The sequence below is a fragment of the Heterodontus francisci genome, chromosome 1, assembly GCF_036365525.1.
Source record: "Heterodontus francisci isolate sHetFra1 chromosome 1, sHetFra1.hap1, whole genome shotgun sequence".
Taxonomy (NCBI): domain Eukaryota; kingdom Metazoa; phylum Chordata; class Chondrichthyes; order Heterodontiformes; family Heterodontidae; genus Heterodontus; species Heterodontus francisci.
Window position 1 is genome coordinate 196,076,900 of NC_090371.1, and position 24,104 is coordinate 196,101,003.

At 44.7% G+C, this 24,104-nt stretch overlaps 1 protein-coding gene across 1 annotated transcript in view; it reads right to left on the reverse strand.

Moving 5' to 3' along the window:
* Positions 1-24,104, reverse strand: part of LOC137353252 (annexin A10-like) — a 127,802-nt gene that overhangs the window by 45,461 nt on the left and 58,237 nt on the right. The window contains exon 4 of the mRNA XM_068019365.1: positions 9,776-9,889. Coding sequence (XP_067875466.1) covers positions 9,776-9,889 — 114 coding nt within the window. The remainder of the gene's footprint in view (positions 1-9,775; positions 9,890-24,104) is intronic.

The following is a 24,104-nucleotide window of genomic DNA, read 5'->3' on the forward strand; positions in this document are numbered from 1 at the left end:
CGCAGACACAGGGAGAACTTGCAAACTCCACACAGGCAGTACCCAGAATTGAACCCGGGTCGCTGGAGCTGTGAGGCTGCGGTGCTAACCAATGCGCCACTGTGCCGCCCACTGTTCTGTAACGCACTGGTTCAAATTTATCACTTCAAAGCCATATGATGTGCAGGGTTCAGTTTTATAATAATACATGAACCAGATTAACCTTGTTTGTGGTTTGATTATTGTATAAAACTGTTCTGTGTAGCATAATTTCCATTTCCAGTTCCATACTACATAGCTTAGCCAATCCCTCTGAAGTGCAGTTGAAGAAGAAGGCTCACTTCCCCTTCTCAGGCCAACAGGGATGGATAATAAATGTGGCCTTGCCATCATTGCCTACATCCTGAGGACAGAAACAGGTCCTTTTATTATATAGGACTGCAATACCAGTGCAAAGTTACATTTCAAAAATGCTTAGGTGGTCTAATAGATCTCCTGCTTAAAAATTAACCAACCAGGAAGTGAGCCCAAAGCTCTCCTTTCAATGAGTTATGAGGGGTAGCAGATAGTGTAATTCATGACTGTAATATACAGACCTGGTCTAGGGCCAATATCCATAGTCTAACAATGCAAATATTATGAACAAAGAGATAAATAGGCACAGTGAATATTGGAAATTCAGGTGGGTTGGAGTGCACACCCATAAAGGAATGTGCATGATTTTCCTCAATTGAAATAAATGGAGCAAAATCAGGCAGGTTCCTTTACATACGATACACTCTAATTTTGCAATATTTGCTGCATTCCCAACATTGCAACAGAGACTACACTTGAAAAGTACTTCATTGTTTGTAAAGTGTTTTGAGACCACTTGAGGTGAACGGTGTGATAGAGAAATGTAAGTATTTCTTTATTTAGGTCATTCAGTGTGTCATTCCGGTGCATCTTATATTAAAAGGGGACTACCATCTTATGGGGGAGTTTTCAGGGAGGCTGAGTTTCAACATTTCAACATTTAACCCCCATTGGGCCAAGTTCGTTCTGTGGCAGGTGCTGTATCTGCAGCAACATGACAATGCAATTTTTATGATAATATTCTAGTATGTTAACATTTTGAAAACTAACTTATTTATCAGAATACAGGATTGGCAAAACAATTCTTCTTCTTTGACCTCCTTGTCTCGAGAGACAATGGGTAAGTGCCTGGAGGTGGTCAGTGGTTTGTGAACCAGCGCCTGGAGTGGCTATAAAGGCCAATTCGAGAGTGACAGACTCTTCCACAGGTGCTGCAGATAAAATTGGTTGTCGGGGCTGTTACACAGTTGGCTCTCCCCTTGCACTTCTGTCTTTTTTCCTGCCAACTGCTTAGTCTCTTCGACTCGCCACACTTTAGCCCCGCCTTTATGGCTGCCCACCAGCTCTGGCGATCACTGGCAACTGACTCCCATGACTTGTGATCAATGTCACAGGACTTCATGTTGCGTTTGCAGACATCTTTAAAGCGGAAACATGGACAGCCGGTGGGTCTGATACCAGTGACGACCTCACTGTACAATGTGTCCTTGGGGATCCTGCCACCTTCCATGCGGCTCACGTGGCCAAGCCATCTCAAGCGCCGCTGGCTCAGTAGGGAGTATATGCTGGGGATGTTGGCCGCCTTGAGGACTCTTGTGTTGGAGATACGGTCCTGCCAAGGATTCTCCGGAGGCAGCGAAGATGCAATGAATTGAGACGTCGCTCTTGGCTGACATACATTGTCCAGGCCTCGCTGCCATAGAGCAAGGTACTGAGGACACAGGCTTGATACACTTGGACTTTTGTGTTCTGTGTCAGTGCGCCATTTTCCCACACTCTCTTGGCCAGTCTGGACATGGCAATGGAAGCATTTCCCATGTGTTTGTTGATTTCTGCATCGAGAGACAGGTTACTGGTGATAGTTGAGCCTAGGTAGGTGAACTTGTGAACCACTTCCAGAGCGTGGTCGCCGATATTGATGGATGGAGCATTTCTGACGTCCTGTCCCATGATGTTCGTTTTCTTGAGGCTGATGGTTAGGCCAAATTCGTTGCAGGCAGCCGCAATCCTGTCGATGAGTCTCTGCAGACACTCTTCAGTGTGAGATGTTAATGCAGCATCGCCAGCAAAGAGGAGTTCCCTGATGAGGACTTTCCGTACTTTGGTCTTCGCTCTTAGACGGGCAAGGTTGAACAACCTGCCCCCTGATCTTGTGTGGAGGAAAATTCCTTCTTCTGAAGACTTGAACACATGTGAGAGCAGCAGGAAGAAGGTTAGCACCGCAGCCTCACAACTCCAGTGGCCCAGGTTCGATTCTGGGTACTGCCTGTGCGGAGTTTGCAAGTTCTCCCTGTGACCGCGTGGGTTTCCGCCAGGTGTTCCGGTTTCCTCCACAGCCAAAGACTTGCAGGTTGATAGGTAAATTGACCATTGTAAATTGCCCCTAGTGTAGGTAGGTGGTAGGGGATTAGTATAAATGGGTGGTTGATGGTCGGCAGACTCGGTGGGCCGAAGGGCCCGTTTCAGTGCTGTATCTCTAACTAAATAAATAAAAAATAAATAAATAAGTAGATTCCCAAACAGTGTAGGTGCGAGAACCCAGCCCTGTTTCACGCCACTCAGGATAGGAACGGGGTCTGATGAGGTGCCGCTATGCTGAATTGTGACTTTCATATTGTCGTGGAATGAGGTGATGATACTTAGTAGCTTTGGTGGACATCCGATCTTTTCTAGTAGTCTGAAGAGACCATGTCTGCTGATGAGGTCAAAGGCTTTGGTGAGATCAATGAAAGCAACATAGAGGGGCATCTGTTGTTCGCAGCATTTCTCCTGTAGCTGGCGAAGGGAGAACAGCATGTCAATGGTCGATCTCTCTGCTCGAAAGCCACACTGTGCCTCAGGGTAGACACGCTCAGCCAGCTTCTGCAGCCTGTTTAAAGTGACTCGAGTGAAGACTTTCCCCACTATGCTGAGCAGGGAGATTCCACGGTAGTTGTTGCAGTCACCGTGGTCACCCTTGTTCTTATAGAGGGTGATGATATTGGCATCGCGCCTGAGGTACTGCTCCCTCGTCCCAGCACAGGCAAAGCAGTTCGTAGAGTGCTGAAACTATAGCAGGCTTGGCACTCTTGATTATTTCAGGGGTAATGCTGTCCTTCCCAGGGGCTTTTCTGCTGGCGAGAGAATCAATGGTATCACTGAGTTCCGATTTTGTTGGCTGTACGTCCAGCTCATCCATGACTGGCAGAGACTGGGCTGCATTGAGGGCGGTCTGTGTGACAACATTTTCCCTGGAGTAAAGTTCTAGGTAGTGCTCCATCCAGTGGTCCATTTGCTTACATTGGTCAGTGATTGTGTCCCCTGATTTAGATTTAGGGGGGCGATCTTCTTGATGGTTGGCCCAAAAGCTCTCTTAATGCCACCATACATTCCTCTGATGTTTCCGGTGTCGGAGGCCAGCTGAATATGACTGCATAGGTGTTGCCAGTAGTCATTTGCGCAGTGCCTGGCTGTTCTTTGTGCAGCGCTTCTGGCTGCTTTAAGTGCTACGGATGTTAACTCGCTGGGGCTTTCTTGTAGTTCAGCAGTGCAATGCGCTGAGCGGCTATGACAGGTTCCAGCTCTTCAAAGTGAGATTGAAACCAGTTTGCATTCTGCTTCACACATTTGCCATAGGTGGTCATTGCTGAATCATAGATGACGTCTCTGATGTGGGCCCACTTGGTCTCTGCATCCCCTGTCGGAGTGTTTTGAAAGGCTTTTTCAAGTGAATTTAGAAACTTATATAACAGCTGTGGATGAGAAAGTCTGCTAGTGTTGATGTGCGGGCGGCCCTTCTGCTTGGAGTGATGCAGCTTCTTTGGTTTGACCTTGCTGCACACCAGGGAGTGGTCGGTGTCGCAGTCCACACTGTGGAAGCTGCGTGTGATTTGAATGCTGTTTAAAAAGGCTCGCCTTGTGACGATGAGGTCCAGCCGATGCCAACGACGTGATCTTGGGTGCCTCCATGAAACCTGGTGAAAGAGTTGAGTGTGAAAGAACGAGTTGGTGATGCAGAGGTTATGATAGGTACACAACTCAAGCAGTCTCTGTCCATTCTCATTCATCCTTCCAATGCCTTAGCGCCCAAGGCAGGAGGGCCATGAGTCATGGTCGGCCCCAACTCTGGCATTAAAGTCCCCCAGCAGGAACAGATGTTCGGTATTGGGGATGCTACTAATGATATTATGGAGTTCCTCGTAGAACTGGTCTTCAGCCTCAGATGGGGAGCAGAGCGTTGGAGCATAGATGCTGAGTAGGTGTACTGGACCAGAGGCGGTGAGCAGTCAGATGGACAATATTCGTTCCGAGCCATTTGAGGGTGGCTGTATCATGCTGAGCAGGGTAGGGATCCTGAAGAACCAAGACAGCATGGAGTGGGCTTCGCCATCAGAAATTCTTTGCTCAAAACAATCATAATAGTGTATTAACATCTGCATAACTCACCATTTCCCTGTTGCCAAATCTAGCAAATTATCTTGGATGATGTTGCCATTTTAAGATACAAATATTATCTAAGATGGCCTCAGACAATCAATGGCAATCAACAAGTTACTAATATCATAATGAGGAGAGGAAGACTGTTGAAAGTGAATGTGACCTTGAACTTAATGGAATGAACCTAATGGAATTTCTAAAAATGACTTCAATGTTTTTCCACCTACCAATTACATTTTTTAACATCATCTTGAAAATTTAATTAGTGGCATTGAATTAAATTCACCAGGGCTGTCTGTCAAATTAGAATTTATTGCAGCATTGAGTCATGGAGCCAGGGTGAGATATTAGCTCTGCAACATAACACAACCAGCTAATAATGTGAAATAGCTTTACAAACCAATGTTCAGCTGCTGTACAGAGCTCAAATGCATTGTTACTTGCTTTAGTTCTGTAAGTGATAACTAATCATACATGTTCAATCCATACAGCACAGCAGATGGACTCTGATTTTCTGCTGCAACCTAACATCCTGCCAGGGTACATTCTATTCCTTGATCAAGAGAACATTCAACTGATCTGCAGTTGGCTGCTTGCTAGCAAATGCACAAGGGTGATCTAATTCTTCCTCTGGTGAAGTATCTGTGCTCTGCTAACCACTTAACTACTGTTGAAGTCATAAAGTTATTTATTCATAAATATATAATATATATTAAAAAATCTGCGATTCCGTTCCGGTTCGTGTGGCAGGGCAGCAACCACACTCTGCCATTGTAAGAAGATGTTGGACTTTCTGGGATCCAGAAATCACCTGAAATAAATATGGGCATCTACATCAATCTGAGCGCAGCTTGATTTTCCCCTTGGAGGGGTATGTAAAATGACACAAAAATTTGTGGTATGGTAAATAGTGAGGAGGAAAGCCTCAGATTACAGGACAATATAGATGGGTGGGTAAGATGGGCAAAGCAGTGGCAAATGGAATTTAATCTTGAGAAGTGTGAGGTGATGCATTTTGGGAGGGCTAACAAGGCAAGGGAATTTACAATGGGTGGTAGGACCCTCGGAAGTACAGAGGGTCAGAGGGACCTTGGTGTACTTGTCCATAGATCACTGAAGGCAGCAGCACAGGTAGATAAGGTGGTTAGGAAGGCATATGGGACACTTGCCTTTATTAGCCGAGGCATAGAATATAAGAGCAGGGAGGTTACGATGGAGCTGTATAAAACACTAGTTAGGCCACAGCTGGAGTACTGTGTACAGTTCTGGTCACCACACTATAGGAAGGATGTGATTGCACTGGAGAGGGTGCAGAGGAGATTCACCAGGATGTTGCCTGGGTTGGAGCATTTCAGCTATGAAGAGAGACTAGATAGGCTAGAGTTGTTTTCCTTAGAGCAGGGAAGGCTGAGGGGAGACCTGATTGAGGTATACAAAATTATGAGGGGTATAGATAGGGTAGATAGGAAGAAACATTTTCCCTTAGCGGAGGTGACAATAACCAAGGGGCATAGATTTAAGGTAAGGGGCAGGAGGTTTAGAGGGGATTTGAGGAAAACTTTTCTCACCCAGAGGGTGGTTGGAATCTGGAACACACTGCCTGAAGGGCAACATTTAAGAAGTATCTAGATCAGCACTTGAAACGCCATAGCATACAAGGCTACGGGCCAAGTGCTGGAAAATGGGATTAGAATAGATAAATTTGATGGCTGACACGGACACAATGGGCCGAAGGGCCTGTTTCATTGCTGTACTCTATGCCTCTATGGTGCTAAAAGCAGCTTTGGAAGGAGCTGGCGGGCCCAAATTAAAAATGCAAGGTCTATGGAGACTGACCCCCTTTATAGGAGGGATGATTTATAGGAGTGTTCCTGGCCATATTCTGGAACATTCTGTGGGCTTCACTTATATTGTTCCATTGACTCACGAACATACGAATTAGGAGCAGGAGTAGGCCACCCGGCCTCTCGAGCCCGTTGTGCCATTCAATAAGCTCATGGCTGATCTGATTGTAACCTCAACTCCACATTCCTGCCTACCTCCATTCACCCTCTTGCTTATCAAGATTATATCTACCTCTGCCTTAAAAATATTTAAAGACTCTGCTTCCATTGCCTTTTGAGGAAGAGAGATCGAAAGACTCACGACCCTCAGAAAAAATTTCTCCTCATCTCTGTCTTTAATGGGCGACCCATTATTTTTAAACAGTTCTAGATTCACCCACAAGGGGAAACATCCTTTCCACATCCACCCTTTCAAGAGCCCTCAGGATCTTATATGTTTCAATTAAGTCACCTCTTACTCTTCTAAACGCCTGCAGATGCAAGCCTAGCCTGTACAATCTTTCCTCATAAGACAACCTCCCCATTCCAGGTATTAGTCTAGTAAACCTTCTCTGAACTGCTTCCAATGCATTTACATCCTCCCTTAAATAAGGAGACCTATACTGTACACATTACTCCAGATGTGGTCTCACCAATGCCTTGTATAGCTGAAGCATAACCTCCCTATTTTTGTATTCAATTCCCCTTGCAATAAATGATAACATTCTATTAGCTTTCCTAATTACTTGCTGAACCTACATACTAACCTTTTATGATTCCTGCACTAGGACACCCAAATCCCTCTGCATCTCAGAGCTCCGCAATCTCTCACCATTTAGATAATATGCTTTTTAAAAAATTTTCCTGCCAAAATGGACAATTTCACATTTTCCCACATTATACTCCATTTTCCAGATCTTTGCCCACTCACTTAACCTATCTATATCCCTATGTAGCCTCCTTATGTCCCCTTCACACTTACTTTGTGTCATCAGCAAATTTAGCAACCATACCTTCAGTCCCTTCATCCAAGTAATTTATATAAATTGTAAAAAGTTGAGGCCCCCAGCACTGAAACCTGCAGCACAGCACTCGTTACATCGTGCCAGCATGGAAATGACGCATTTATGCCTACTCTCTGTTTCCTGTTAGCTAGCCAATGTGAGGCATCTTGCTGGTGTCTGAGCCACTTGGGGCAGAGGAAGCAGGAGCAACGGAAAATCCAGTGCATGAAGACATCCTGACTCTTTCTTAATGTCAGGCCATCCATGAGGTGAATGGGGCTTCCATCTGTCCCAGCAGTCAGTGAAAATTCCCTGTACATTACCTTTAGGGCAGAACCTGGCATTTTCTGATCTCACCCCACATCCTTCCCTCAATTGTCCTCTCCCATTCTTTTCATGTTGCACTTTGTTTTAGGACCTGAAGAAATCTGGGGCCATTAAATTCTTGCTTGACAACAGGTAATTGAAGGAGGCATTTAATTTCAGGTGAGCTGGCACAGAGCCTGTGATTATAGACAGCACTGGTGACTGGTGTATCTAGTTTTCTTTTAACTATGTTGTTTCTTTATAAAAGTAGGAAGTGAATACACGGTCCTATGGTACATTATACAAGTTAAAATATGGGCTGAATTTTCACTTTGGGGATGGGACACGGATCCCAAATCAGCCCCCGGGGGGAAACAATCACTTATTCAGATTTTGACCGGGGCTCCCCCTTAATTGGCATGGAGACAGGTTCCCTGTCCAATTAAGGGCAGCAGGGGGGCTTGTGAAGTTGGAGGGCCAATCAGAGGCCTTTCAGCTTCAGAGGAGCACCTGGTTGCAATTAGTGGTAAGTAACTGATTGGGCTCTTCAACAGGAAGCTGTTCGCTTGGCCACTTCTTGAAAAATTTTAATAGAAGATTGAGAAAGCAGCCAGGCCACCACTGTGGGAGACTGGAGTGGTGTTGGGTGTGGGGGGGAGATGGGAATCCCTGTACAGGGCTGCCTTTAGCTGTGCCCACCCCAGGCAGTCACAGAGGGCACAAAGGCCTGCCTGGAGCGCTGGCACCCTGTCCCACCTCCAGGCAGTTGATCTGTCCCCCGCTGCATTGGGAAACTGAAGGCTGACTGGAAAATCCCAGTCGGCCTCCTTTACTTACCTTTAACAAGGCTCTTAATGAGGCTAATTGGCTTCCTGCCTCATGGGATGTGGGCAGCCTTGCCAGCCCGGAAGCCATCTTGGTCAAAATGGATGTCGCCAAGAATGGGGTCGGGAAACCAGCATGCCAGCCAGTCCCGATATTTATGGGCCCTGTCCGCCTCCCTTCCCGACCTCTGTGGGGCCCAGAAGCTCTGCCCTATAAGTTCTTCCTTATAAGGAGTAATTCTTGGACTATGCTTCTAGCTATTGGGAATGCATAATAAAAATTTGGGCACGCATTGCATATGATATAACAAGTGTGGCAGCATCTGAATTTCCACTATGCACTGTTAGGGGGAAAGACTCCTTGTTGGGACTGCAATGCTGTAAAATTATCCGTATTATTCTAAGCATAAAGAGCAAAAAAGTGCAGCACATAAAGAACATAAGTAGGTACCACCGTCACTTAAATAGTTACCAAAGCCTTCTCATTCAAACCTCATTCAATTTTGGAGGATCTATGTCTCAACTACTCAGATAAGTCTATGTGAAGTACAAGTGTTCATTTGGTGTGTTAAGAATGAGAGCTTGACAGTAGTATTACATTTTATATTTCGTGCAGACCATGAGCTCTCAGAATTCAGCCTTTAGCTCTCAAGAGCATACATTTGAATCCCAGCCTTGACTGCTAGTCGATCTTGTCTGCACTCATTTTGACTAGTTTTGGTTACTATATCACTTTACTTACTAGCTGAAGTACTTCAGTTGGGGTTGAAGAGGGATGTGAAGAAAAACAGCAATCCCATTAAGGATCTTTGTTTTGGTTCTGGAGGCCCTAAAGTTAAGGGATTTATGAAGTCAAATCTCAATCCTAAAATTCAAGGCTGGAACCCTAGTCTTCTTAGGTCTATGCATGTATTTTCCAATACTTCACCCTCCCCTCCTCCTCCCTCCCCTTTCCCCCAACACCCTGCACCTGCACCACTACAACCCTACACACACAGAACAACCAGGGCCTCAATACATTATACTGATTAAGGAGTGGAATAATTGCCTGGGACAGCAGATATCCCTAACAAAAAGGTGCAATGGGAAAATATTTAAAGGATATAAATACTTTTAACATCATAAAAGTAATTGTAAATATTGTAATTAAAAACATAAATAGTTCTGTTACTCTATGTGATCTTGCTACTGAACTGCCTTCTAAACTGACCAGTCCAACAATTAAACTAACCCATTCCAGCATAAATATGCTGCCAAATAAATACTTTGTTTTTAAGAGGGATCAAAAAACAATAGTCTTATTTATGTTTCCAATTCATGAAAATGTAACAGAATGTTTATACAGTACCTTCATGGCATGTCTTAATTCATGGGCATCAAAGAAGGCTGGTGGATACATCAGACCTACCATTACTTCTTTGAAATGGCCAGACAATTTCTCCTTAAGGTCGCTGACCAGATCCTGTATTTGAAAGAAGACATGTTTATTCATGAACAACATGCAATTACAGCTTAATCTGTCAATAACCTGGTGCTAATTCTTGGTTAGTGAAAGAAGCTGTCTGCTAAAATATTTTATAATCTTGTGCATTTGAGAAAAATCCACAAAACTTTAAACTGCACTTTGAAATTAATAAGTGTTATACATATGTTATGCTAATTAAGCTAATATTATTATGATGCTATACTAAGAAGATTGTGGTGATTTAGCTAACAGTGCCAGTTTCGACATGTACACTGATGACACCCAGCTGTACTTCCCCGTCACTTCTCTCGACCACTCCACTGGTCTCTAAGTTGTCCGACATCCAATACTAGATGAGCAGAAATTTCCTCCAACTAAATGTTGGGAAGACTGTAGCCATTGTCTTCGGTCCCTGCCACAACTCTGTTCTTTAGCCACCAACCCCATCCAGGGATAGGCACTGACATGTTGCACCACAGACATTTGACAAAATTATTGACTCAGCCATGGATGTGGGGGAAATTAATCTGTATATAAAGTGTATAGCCAATCTAATGCCATCAAAACACAATCCAATTTAAAACACATTTCTCACTATAAATAAAGTAGCTAAGCATACAAACATCAATGGAGAGCAGCACAACTGTATTAGCTAGCAAGCAAGCAAAATAGTATGCATTGCCAACGTAAATGACTTTTGTTGGCAGAATAGAGTTAGCTACATCATGTCATGTGGTGGTAGATGGACCTTATCAGATGACCTCTGTGGATTCACACTGTGTCAGGAGTGCAAATTCACCCAATAAACCATGAAACCCAAGGAGAGGATTGTTATTTTGGTCACTGAGGTGAAGCAGTTGAAAAATCAGCAACAGGAAGACAGACTATTTCTTACACAGCTGTTGTCACAAGACAATTTAACTCATGATTGTCAGTGTTTGTGCAACTTCTCCATCTGCTTGTAATATGTGTCTGAAGACAGGGCAGCCAAAAAAAGGGCAGTGATCTCCAAATCAGCAGAATTTTATAGGATGGAGCAGATAGTACTTCAGAAGAGTCATGTAAAACAAAAAAGCATAGTGTGACAGGAAGGGACAGAGAGATTAACAGTAGGTATCCAAGACTAGTTTATTCATCTTGACAGGCTGTTAAACTAGATCCTGGATTCTAAAATACAGAAACAACAGCATCTCTCATGGACAAAATGTCATTTTCTCACCAAAGCTAGTGACAAAATTAGATAAACACAATTACAAATAAAGAGCGTCCGTCAGTTCCTCCAATAAAACAATTCTCTTAAATTCACTGATGTCTATATCTCAGTTTATCACTGTCGATTCCGATTCAGCTCTGACAAGACAATTATTAACAAAAAGCTTTACTGCAAAAAGTTGAGCGGTTGTTACTGCATGTATTGTTCAGTTACAAAATGTTTAGTCACTATCTGTAAGATTGTACTCCAGACTAACCAATTTATGTCCAACCTCATTGTAAGGGTATTTGAGTACAGGAGCAAAGATGTCTTGCTGGAATTGTATAAAGCCTTCCTGGACTGCACCTGGAGCATTGTGTACAGTTTTGGTCTCCTTATCGAAAGAAGGATGTACTTACCATAGAGTGAGTGCAACAACAGTTTATCAGACTAATCCCTGGAATGGCAGGATTGTCTTATGAGGAGAGATTGAGGAAACTGGGCCTGTATTCTTTAGAGTTTTGAAGAATGAGTGGTGATCTAATTGAAACTTACAAAATTCTTACAGGGCATGACAGGGTGAATGTAGATAGGATGCTTCTCCTGGCTGGTGAGTCTAGAAGCGGGGGACATAATCTTAGAATAAGGGTTAGGTCATTTAAAACTGAGATGAAGAGGAATTTCTTCACTCAGAGGGTGGTGAATCTGTGGAATTCTCTACCCCAGAGGGCTTTGGAAGCTTAATCACAGAGCATGTTCAAGACAGAAATCGATAGATTTTTGGAGACAAGTGACATCAAGGGATATGGAGATAGCACGGGAAAGTGGTACTGAGGTAGATGACAGTCAATATAATTGAATGGTGGAGCAGGCTTGACGGGCTGAATGACCTACTGTTCTGATATTCCTATTTTCCTATGCTCCTATTCTTTCTTTCTTTTGGGCCTCCTTATCTCGAGAGACAATGGATACGCGCCTGGAGGTGGTCAGTGGTTTGTGAAGCAGCGCCTGGAGTGGCTATAAAGGCCAATTCTGGAGTGACAGGCTCTTCCACAGGTGCTGCAGAGAAATTTGTTTGTTGGGGCTGTTGCACAGTTGGCTCTCCCCTTGCGCCTCTGTCTTTTTTCCTGCCAACTACTAAGTCTCTTCGACTCGCCACAATTTAGCCCTGTCTTTATGGCTGCCCGCCAGCTCTGGCGAATGCTGGCAACTGACTCCCACGACTTGTGATCAATGTCACACGATTTCATGTCGCGTTTGCAGACGTCTTTATAACGGAGACATGGACGGCCGGTGGGTCTGATACCAGTGGCGAGCTCGCTGTACAATGTGTCTTTGGGGATCCTGCCATCTTCCATGCGGCTCACATGGCCAAGCCATCTCAAGCGCCGCTGACTCAGTAGTGTGTATAAGCTGGGGATGTTGGCCGCTTCAAGGACTTCTGTGTTGGAGATATAGTCCTGCCACCTGATGCCAAGTATTCTCCGAAGGCAGCGAAGATGGAATGAATTGAGACGTCGCTCTTGGCTGGCATACGTTGTCCAGGCCTCGCTGCCGTAGAGCAAGGTACTGAGGACACAGGCCTGATACACTCGGACTTTTGTGTTCCGTGTCAGTGCGCCATTTTCCCACACTCTCTTGGCCAGTCTGAACATAGCAGTGGAAGCCTTACCCATGCGCTTGTTGATTTCTGCATCTAGAGACAGGTTACTGGTGATAGTTGAGCCTAGGTAGGTGAACTCTTGAACCACTTCCAGAGCGTGGTCGCCAATATTGATGGATGGAGCATTTCTGACATCCTGCCCCATGATGTTCGTTTTCTTGAGGCTGATGGTTAGGCCAAATTCATTGCAGGCAGACGCAAACCTGTCGATGAGACTCTGCAGGCATTCTTCAGTGTGAGATGTTAAAGCAGCATCGTCAGCAAAGAGGAGTTCTCTGATGAGGACTTTCCGTACTTTGGACTTCGCTCTTAGACGGGCAAGGTTGAACAACCTGCCCCCTGATCTTGTGTGGAGGAAAATTCCTTCTTCAGAGGATTTGAACGCATGTGAAAGCAGCAGGGAGAAGAAAATCCCAAAAAGTGTGGGTGCGAGAACACAGCCCTGTTTCACACCACTCAGGATAGGAAAGGGCTCTGATGAGGAGCCACCATGTTGAATTGTGCCTTTCATATTGTCATGGAATGAGGTGATGATACTTAGTAGCTTTGGTGGACATCCGATCTTTTCTAGTAGTCTGAAGAGACCACGTCTGCTGACGAGGTCAAAGGCTTTGGTGAGATCAATGAAAGCAATGTAGAGGGGCATCTGTTGTTCACGGCATTTCTCCTGTATCTGACGAAGGGAGAACATTGCTCCTATTACCTGTGAGCAAAGGTGCACTTTTAACGTAATGTATTATATGATACAGACAACTTTCAAATGACATTGGCCACTCAGGTTATTTGCCCTCAAACTGGATAGTAAATGATGCACATTACAGTTACTGATCTTTGACATACTTGTAAAACTTGCCATTTAATCCAAAGCACAGCAAAAAATAATCAGTTAATGACTGTTCCTAACATGGTCGTTGAAACATCATAAATTTTTACTGTATCTTCCCCAACAGATTTTAAAATTGCAAATTCTGCATAGATTTTGTTAAGGAAACGTAGACAGTGAATCATAGATTAAGGTTTATTAAAGCTATCCATTACATTGTATTTACTAACTAATGTACATGGGTCAGCAGCATCCTGTTTTTGCCAACATCACTCAGCACCATTACAACACACTCTTACAATCATGAGGAACTTACAATGTTGACTTCTGGAGATTCCTTGGTTTTGCTTGCCTGTTTTCCCCCTTAATACAAGTTCTAGAATAATGTGATTCCAAATGGATAGCAGCAGAATTGCGACATTTATATAGAAGTAAAAGTCCAGCAATCTTTGACATGTCACTGAGCTTGTGTTAATCAAAACAACAACAAAGGTGCACTTTTGTGAAGAATCTTTGAATGAGAAGACTAATTTATTGAGTTACTTTCTGGTCAATATGTTGGATGTTAGTGATATGTTAGTGATATACCTGGCAGTTTTTTGCTTGCACAAGTAGTCAATGTTTGTCTGCACACTTGTAGCAATTCAAAGTATTCTGGATAGATGTCCATCTGTCAGGAGTGATCTTGAACACCCTCTCTCTCTCTCTCTGCCTGTATTCCCCCTCTCTGTGTCATTTCCACCCCCCCCCCCCCGTGTCGTCCCCCTCACTCTCTCTCTCTCCCCTCTCTCTCTCTTCCCCCTCTCTCTGCCCCCCTCTTTCTCCCTCCCCCTCTCTCTCTCTCTCTCTCTCCCCTCTCCGTCACTCTCTCTCTCTTTCTGCCCCTCTCTCTTTCTCCCTCTCTCTCCCCCCCTTTCTCTCTCCCTCACTCTCTCTCTCTTCCCTCTCTCTCACTGCCCTCTCTCTCTGCCCCCTCTCTCTCTCTCACTCTGTCACCCGCTCTCTCTCTCACTCTGTCACCCGCTCTTTCTCTCTCTCTGACAGTTGCAGACATAGGGAACTCTCCACTGAGCAGCTTTGTGGTTGGTCCGTTTTTTAACCAAATTCACAGTCTTTTTTCACAGTTGACAGGTGCTTAGAGTGGACAAGTTTGTGGTTTTCAGCAGGCTTTTAAAAAAAAAATCGGAACCCACTGGCAAACCACAAACATGTCTGAGATTCGGAAGCGCTGTCTCTGCTCTAAGCACCTGTCAGTTATGAAACTGATGGCTGCGATTATTTAAAAGTCAGTCTGGTCTGGAAGAAGCCAATGGGAAATTTCTCATCCCTGAAATCACGGAGCTCAAAATGTTTACCACGGACACTGGTGTCCATGTATGAACACGCTGCAGATCCCTGACCCCATCCCTTTGCCTGGTAACTGTCTGAGGCTGAACCAGACTGTTTGCAACTTTGGTGTCATACTTGACCTAAGATGAGCTTCTGACCATATATCTGTGCCATCACTAAGGCCGCCTATTTCCACTGCCGCAACATCGCCCGGCTCTGTCCTTGTCTCAGCTCATTTGCTGCTGAAACCCTCATCCATGCCTTTGTTACCTCTAGATGTGACTATTCCAGTGCACTCCTGGCCAGTCTCCCATACTCTATCCTCTGTAAACTTGAAGTCATTCAAAACTCTCTGCCCATGTCCTAACTTGCACCAAGTCCCATTCACTTATCATCCCTGTGCTTGCTGACCTACACTGGCTCTCAGTTAAGCAAAGCCTCAATTTTAAAATTATCATTCTAATTTTCAAATCCCCTCATGCCATCACCTCTCCCTATCTCTGTAATTTCCTCCAGCCCCTCTGAGATAGCTGCTGTCCTCTAATTCCGGTCTTTTGAACATCCTCAATTTTAATCTGACCACCATTGGCAAATGTGTCTTCAGCTGTCTAGGCCCTAAGTTCTGGATTCCCTCCCTAAACCTCTCCACTTCTCTACCTCTCTTTCCTCCTTTGAAACACCTAAAAACCTACATCTTTGACCAAGCTTTTTGCCATCTGCTCTAATATCGCCTTATGTGGCTTGGTGTCAAATTTTGCTTTATAGTACTTCTGTGAAGCATCATGGGATATTTTATTATGTTAAAGGTGCTATATAAAGTTGCTATTGTTAAAAGCACTATACAAATACAAGTTGTTGCTGTAGTCACAGTATTATGCTGCTTTTATACTTAAGTATTGATTCAATAGTTCCTGGCAAGAAGGAAGCAACATTTATGGCATGATGACATTCAAAATGCAAATGAAAAGCTGCCCACTTAGGACATAATTGGTTCAAGTAAGATGACCTCCAAAAAGTAGTCATTGTTTTACTTTGTAGGGGTGGCGCAATGGCGCAGTGGTTAGCACCACAGCTCCAGCGACTTGGGTTCAGTTCTGGGTACTGCCTGTGCAGAATTTGCAAGTTCTCCCTGTGACTGCGTGGGTTTCCGTCGGGTGCTCCGGTTTCCTCCCACAGCGAAAGACTGGCAGGTTGATAGGTAAATTGGCCATTGTAAATTGCCCCTAGTGCAGGTAGCAGAATGGTGAAGATGTGGTAGGGAATATGGGATTAATGTAGGATTAGTATAAATGGGTGGTTGTTGGTCAGCACAGACTTCGTGGGCCAAAGGGCCTGTTTCAGTGCTGTATCTTTCTGCGACTCTGTACCTGGAACTCAATGACAGAAACCAGCCATAAAGCCACTATTTATACATATTTTTTGTTTCATTGGATAAATTCTGATAGTACAGTTACTGATATTATTAAAGGACTGAACAGCAGTATTTCTCAATATAAACTGGATTTAGTGCTGGCAGCAGGGGTCTTGCCGCCGGGCCCGAAAGCAGTTGGGGTGGTGGTGGTGAATACCTGCTTCGGCAGTGAGCAGGACCCAGTCCGCATCACGTCAGCCAGCAGAAGCCAAATAATTGGCTGCTGCCGGGCAGTCATCACTATTAAGGACAGTCGCACATCCCCAAGAGCTGTGACCAATCAGAGGGCTAGCAGCTCAGCCGCCTCAGCAGCACCACCGGGAGTGTTGGCCATTGCTGGGGCTCCTTCTGGAGGAGGAGGGCACATGATGGATGTGCACCCTGACAATCAGGTAAGTGGGGTCTGGGGGTGCCGAGTCAGTCAGGCAGACCCTGGCGAGGGCGGTGAGTTGGTGAGGTGGCGTCATTGCCATGAAGGTGGCCATGCCGCTGGGTGGCCCCTCTGTGAGCCAAAGAGTGCTCAAAAAGAAGGGCCCACTCCAGTGTCCACCAGGAGACCTGGTGGTCTCCCCATATGGTGGAGGGCCCCACCCCCACCACTGGTTAAACGTCAGCAGAGGCAGGAAGAGGTCCTTATATGCCCAGTGCCTTAATATGTATTTGGGCGGGAGGGCTATCATCTGCCACATTTCCTACCTCCCTGCACCATCTTGCCAGCCTTCCTGCCTCCCAACCTGTCCCCAAAGGGCTGGTAAAATCTGGCCCAATGAACTGCCTCAATCTTCCATAGGTATTGCCATTTCAGATGGCATTGTGAATTAACGTTACATGACCTACACAACAGGGCCTCCTCAAGAAAAAATGCCAAACTCACCTTTGGAACTATCATGAAGACCCCATCTGCCAAGAATGAGGCATATTAATTTCGTGATTTGAACATTAATTTTTAAACTGTTGCTGGAGTGAAGAAATGACTTGTTTTACAAGAGAGCACCAGACACTTGACTGGAAGGACATTTGCATACTAAGAGACAGTACTTGGAGAGACAAAGAACTACTCCCAAATGGATATTGATCACCAGACATTGAAGATGTAAGGAAGTGCATTCCAGGGTCTGCTGAGATGATAGAATCCACAAACGCAGAAGTGATTAAACCAATTGGTCATCTGACTAACTGGCTGGTCCAGGCTTTTTGAATTAGACACAGGACAGTTTGAATTCAGATTGCAGAGTACAACTGAACCTGGAACAAGCCACCACCACCTTCTCAAGGACAATTAGGGATGGGCAATAAATTCTGGCCTGGCCAGCGACGCCCAAATCCCATGAATGAATGAAAAAAAGAGAGGTCTCTCTCCTGGCTGGCTCTCTCTCACTTTCTCCCAAGCCTCCAGACCCACTGAAGACACGCAAGCCTCAAGAGAGAAAAGACTCCGACATCGATACAAGTTAAAGCGTACCTGCAACCAAAGACTCAACATCAAACTGAAAGTACTGTAACTACCAGATATTGCCTCAAACTTTTCTGCTTTATTCCTTTTAATTTTTCTGTCTCCTTCTGCATGTGTTTATCGCGTATGCATGCCGGCATGGTCGCATCACGTACTCGTAGTCATTAACCAAATTAGAGTTTAAGATTAATAAACTTCCACCTTTCTTGTTTAAATCTAAGAAAACCTGTCTGATTTCTTTGCCTTACAATTGGAAAGCAGTAAACAAGAATTCACTGAGAGGGAGCTAAAACACGGTGTTTTTTAAATTAAACCCTGTTACGGTTAGACCAGGCAAAGGCTGAGAAGGAACCCCGAGATCCCTGTCTCACCTGGTTGTAACAGGAACCCATAAGGATAAGTTAAATTAAAAATGCCAGTAAGAAAATCAAGAACCCATAAAAAATGCAGGGTGCACAAATATCAAATAGGAATCAAAACATCAGCATTTAAACAGGGAGATATCACTCCCCCCACCCCCCACCGCCACCCACTCAAACAACTGTGTAACACAATATCAGAGAAAAGAGCACCTGTACTCAGCATGTAAGTGAGAAGGAAATCCCCATCTAGTGATTCATCACACCGAACAGGATAGTGTCAAGAAAACCTGCTATGCCAAAGGAGGATTTTTTAATTCATTGATTGGAAAGCTACATTAAACTTTTAATGAAACAAAAAGAGCTGGAATCCTACAGTTAAATTTTGAAAAAATCTGGTAGCTAAGATGGGCATCGCAATTTGTATTTGAACACCTTGCATGTTCCAAGGCATCAAAGAGGAGACACATATCTGATGAGCCTGTACCCAAAACAATGGCTTGCTATATGGATTGAAATTTCATTAGCAAGACACTCAAAGCCATCCTGGGACATTAACATTGAAAGGGCCAACCCTTCCAGGTGTAAATATTAACATCCTGAGGCCTGAGAGACTAAATTCCCAAACTTAAATCTAATTAGAAGGTTCCAGAGAATAGACTGAGGCAGTCATGTGATCATCTGCCCATTGCTGTGAAAGCTGGGAATTTCCCTTGGAAAAGGCAGACAAGCCAGTGACTCAAACTGGACAGAAGCCAGAAGGGCTGTCCCTCTCTCTCTCTCTCTCCCCAGAAGGCCTGGTGGGGCTTGTGAAGCTTATCTGCCTGTTGCTAGATCCAAGACAAAGCCACCAGGGGAAGAAAGCCAACTACAATGTTGCCACCAAGAAAACCCTGAACCAGGTGGGCTAGACATAAAGTGCACTTCTACCAGCCAAAGTCATCAAGAACACAACTTCAGCCAGAAGACTACGGAATCACCCAACTCCACAGACTGTATTAATTTCTATTTGTTCTGGACTCTAATCCAACCACAAATCTACTCCTCATCACTCTGTAATCTATTTGTGTGTGTGTGATTCTCATGTAAGTGTGTGTGTGAATATGTAGTGTAATTTTATTTTATTTATTTCGGGTTTAGATTGTTAAGTATAATAAACTCACCTTTTTCTGGTTTAAACTCAAGAAAACCTGTCCAATTGGTTCTTTTACAATCACAACAAAGGTAAAAAAGGAAAAACCCACTGAAGTGGTAAGCACATCCACAGTTTTAAAAGGAATAAACCCTGTTGCGGTCAAATAAGAGGAAGGACAAGAAGGGAGCCTATGACTCCTGCTCACCTGGTCGTAACAGAAGTTTGGGGGCTCTAGACCTTTATTGTAATCAACGACAAACAAGAAATTGGAAGTGGGAAATCAAATTGATCCTGAGCAAAAATTTAAAGACTTCAATACAGGTTTTCTTGTGGTTTTCACTGCTAGAGTACTAACATGTCCACATTTGAGGCTAGTACCTTCGTAAGCCAGAGTGAAGCAACTTGGGACAGTTTAAATGCCCTATTTATTGAAGAGTTGAGGAAAGTAATTGGGCAGTTAGGGATAATTATCTGTCCAAAGGCTAGGAAACGCAAAATTCTAAAACTTGTGGCCAACCATTTTGCACTTGAAACTGAAGAACAGGAGACAGGTTTAGAGTCAGAAACAGACAGGGTAATGTTAGCTAAGATACAACTAGAATAGAGGAGACTGGAATTAGAATTCCAAGAAAAAGAGAGAGCTTTCCAGAGAGAGAAAGAGGAGAGTATCAGAAAAGGGAAAAACAAAGGGCTTTCCAGAAGGAGAAGGAGGAAAGGGAGTTAAGGCAGCTCAAACTAACTACGGGAAGACCTAATACACCCAGTGAAGGCATGGCTAGTGAGGGAGCTACCCCTAGCTCAGAACCGGGTGCTGAGCTCTTAGAGTTCTCCCAGTTGATACCAAAGTCCAATGAGGGGGATGTGGAAGCATTTTTCGTCACTTTTGAAAAGCTTGCAAAGCACCTGAAATGGCTGGCAAAAAGCTGGATGGTGTTATTACAAAGCAAAGTAACAAGAAAAGCCCATGAGGTCTATTCACTGTTGCCAGATGAGAGTTCATCTGACTATGAGATGACTATAAATGTTATCATGGGGGCATATGAGCTAGTACCAGAGGCATACCGCCAAAAATTCTGAATCCACCGAAAGCAGCCTGAACAAACCTACCTCGAATTTAAGAGTTAAGCAACTTGCTTTTGACCAGTGGATATGGGCAATTAAGATACAGTCCACATACGAAAACCTAATTCAGGTGATCCTTCTCGAGCTGTTCAAAAATTTGCTTCCCCTTTCCATTAAAACCCACACAGAGGAGAGTAAAGGGTTCCAAGGGCCAGTCAGGCCACAATCCTGCAGATGAATTTATGCTTGTACACAAGCCCTTACCCCAGGGGAAACCCGTCCCTAATCACTCCCAAAAAGCTGAAAAGGATAAAAGGTGGGTGATAGGAGCCTGAAAAGCTCCGGGAAGAAGGGAAAGCTAGAAAGGGGCCCCTCCTCAGGTCAAAAATGACAGTGCTGAGAACAGGAGTAACACCCGAAGACCTGTGTGTTTCCATTGTAACAAGGCAGGTCACCTTTGAGCTGACTGCTGGTACTTACGGGGAAAACCGGTAGGATTAATCAGGGCACACCAGACCAGTGCAGGAGAAGGAGTCCTGATGGAAAGCACAGCAGATCAGGCTGTGGCTTTAACTGTTGGCGTAAGACCCAATAAACCTACTGCTGTGGGCGCGGGAAAATTTTACAAAGTCCCTGAAAGTTACCAGGATTTTGTGGCCCAAGGAAAAGTGACCCTATACCCCTTGAGTGGGGCAAGCAAGCCCATAGTCATACTTAGGGATTCGGGGTCACCAAATCCCTTCTGCTAGGAAAAGCCATGACCTTTCTCCCCAGAGCATGCATTGGATGCTAGTGAATGGTATTGGAAGAAAGTATATGCCCACACCTTTATACTGGGTGCACCTGGAGTGCGACCTTTTTTCGGCCCCGGTCCTAGTCTATTGGTGGATGGGGTCGACCTGCTCCTGGGTAATGATCTGGCAGGGGTGAAAGTGGTAGCTTCCCCAGTGGTTTTAGAAAGACCGAAAGAGGTCAGGGAGACAGAGCAGTTGCAGGAGAAGGTCACTGGCATTTTCCCTGACTATGTGGTGACCTGGTCCATGACCAAACAAGCTCCATCAAAGGAGGCTAAACTGGCACTGCAGACAGATGAACCTACTGTCTGGTTATTTGAAAGAATTTTTGGGGAAGTTAGAGGACCCAAAAGATGAGTTAAACAGAACTTCCTTGGTTGAGGCTCAGCAAGCTGGCCCAGTATTAAAAAATGTTAGCACAGACTGCGCAAACCGAAAGTGAAGCAGAGGGAGTCCCAGAGTGCTATTACTTAAAGTACCGTAAGGAAATGCTAAGAATAGCCCACGAACTTCCAATGGCTGCACACGTCGGTGTATGGAAAACTCAAGCCCTCATAAGACAGCAATTTTACTGGCCAAAACTCCACAAAGATGTGGTGGAGTTCTGTAAAACTTGCCACATGTGCCAGGTTGTGGGGAAACCCCAACCTGCAATAAAACCTGCATACCTATTTCCCAGACTGGCTTTTGGGGAACACTTCAGCAGAGTGTTGGTGGATTGTGTGGGTCCCCTGTTGAAAACAAAATGGGGCTACCAGTATCTTCTCACCATTATGGATGTGGCTCCCCAATTCCCAGAGGCCATTCCATTAAGAACTTTCTCTGCCATAGTAGTGGTGGAGTGGCTAACCCAATTCTTTACCAGATATGGGCTGCCAGCTGAGATCCAGTCGGATCAGTGATCAAATTTCATATCCGGGATCTTTAAAAAAGTCATGGGTAATCTGGGTATAACCCAGTCAATGTCCACAGCCTACCACCCACAGTCATAAGAGGCTTTGGAACGGTACCACCAGACCCTAAAGACAATGATCAGGGTATACTGCTATGAGTACCTCTATGACTGGGACAAAGGGCTGGGATTTCTCCTGTTTATCAACAGGGACTCACCCAATGAGTTCACCAGCTTTAGTCCCTTGAATTAGTTTGTGGACACAAGGTGAGAGGTCCTCTTAAAATAATCAAGGAGAGGTTTTTGGGACATAGGGATGAGTCTTCCATGTTATACGACATTTCCATGTTCCAGGAGCAGCCTGTGCAATGGCTCAGGAACACCTAAAAACCTCCCAGACAGCTATGAAAAGGCAGGGAGACAAACATGCCAAGGCTAGAACATTTCAGCCAGAGACCATGTATTGGTACAACTCCCAATTCAGGATGAACCCCTGAAAGCCCGGTTTAATGGCTTATACCATTTGGCAAAAAGGATTAGCCAGGTAAATTATTTAGTTGACCCACCCTAGACCGAGGGAAAAAACAAAGGCTGTGCCACATTAACATGCTGAAACTGTATCACAGCCGGGAAGGGGACAGACAAGCACAGGTCTGTCAGACAGTCAGGAAGGAAGGGGACAGAAAGCACAGTGAGGAATGTTAAAGGAGGGCCGGGAGGATTCCCAAATTGAACCCCCTACTGTCTGATTAGTCAACCTTGAAATGTTAGTAAAATTAGACCTAAATGCAGGCCAAAGAGAAAGGCTAAAATGGCACCTACAGAAATCTGCAGGGCCAAGAAAAGCTCCCAAAAGGGCAGGCCAAACTTGAGGGAGATGCCTCAGCTAGTTGAAGTACTGCAGGGGAGTGCAGTGAAGGCAGGACAGACAACAGTGAGTGGTAATGTCCCAGAAGACATGGGGCAGATTAGGAAAAAGATCCTCCCCACAGCAAAGGGAAAAGAGAAGCAAAAATGCCCGAAAGAAAACCGCACTTGTGTAACTCACCAGAAGACTAAAAGTGAAGTCAGTGTGTAGCTACCCACTGAAGAACCCAATGATCAGGTCCCAAACCCAAAGCTAATCAAACCCAACAATTTCAATTCAGAACTCAGCAAGAACAAGGGCTCGGAGGAAATCTCAGACACCTCACAGGGGCTAAAAACAATTTATTACCCACTGTCACTATAGAGAGGAAAATTATCAAGGTGCTGGAACCTGAATGGTTAAAGCCATGTGTTGCAGAAACAACAGTTGAAGGGTTAAAGCTTGTACATACAGAAGGACTCGCCACAAGCAATCATGGAAATTTTCAGACCCCAAGCTTCACCAACAACCACATGTTGAATGAAATGCACATTCCCAGCGTATTACAAATTGATGCTAGAGGAACTGTAACCCCATTTAACAACACATAACACAAAAGAAATACAATTTATTAATGGTACCACATCCAAAGGAAGGATGATGACAAATTTCAAAAAATTAAACCAGAATAGCTGTGCAGACAATGCCAGCTGCAGCAATTCTAAGATTAATGTGTGAACTTGAGAAGTGAGTGTTTGAGAATGAATGTGTGTGATTTCTTTTTCTGCAACCTTGTAATGAGTCACAAAGCACTGGCCAAATTCTTCCTATCACTAAGACACAAACTAACGGCTGACAACTCTTCCATCGGCTGAGGCACAAATAGGAGCTGGGAATCCCCAATCCACTAAGCCCAAATTCAAACTGAGAACAACCCAACTCTTGCTGCACTAAGCTTAACATTGATCCTTCCCCCTCACCACCTTTTGTCTATTTTCTCATCCATTTCCCCTCCCCCTCCTTCTATCTGCCACCCCACCCTTTCAATCTCCTCTCCCATGCCTCCCTGATCCTCTCCCACACCCATCCCTCTCTTCCTCTCCATCTGTTCTTTTTTCCCTCATTCTCATCACCCAATTCTACCTCTGCTTCTCCTTTCCCCCACTGAGGCACAAATTAGGGTCCAAACCCCTCCCCACATACAATTTAGACTCTCCCTTCTGTCTGTTGGGGCACAAATCGGTGCTCAACA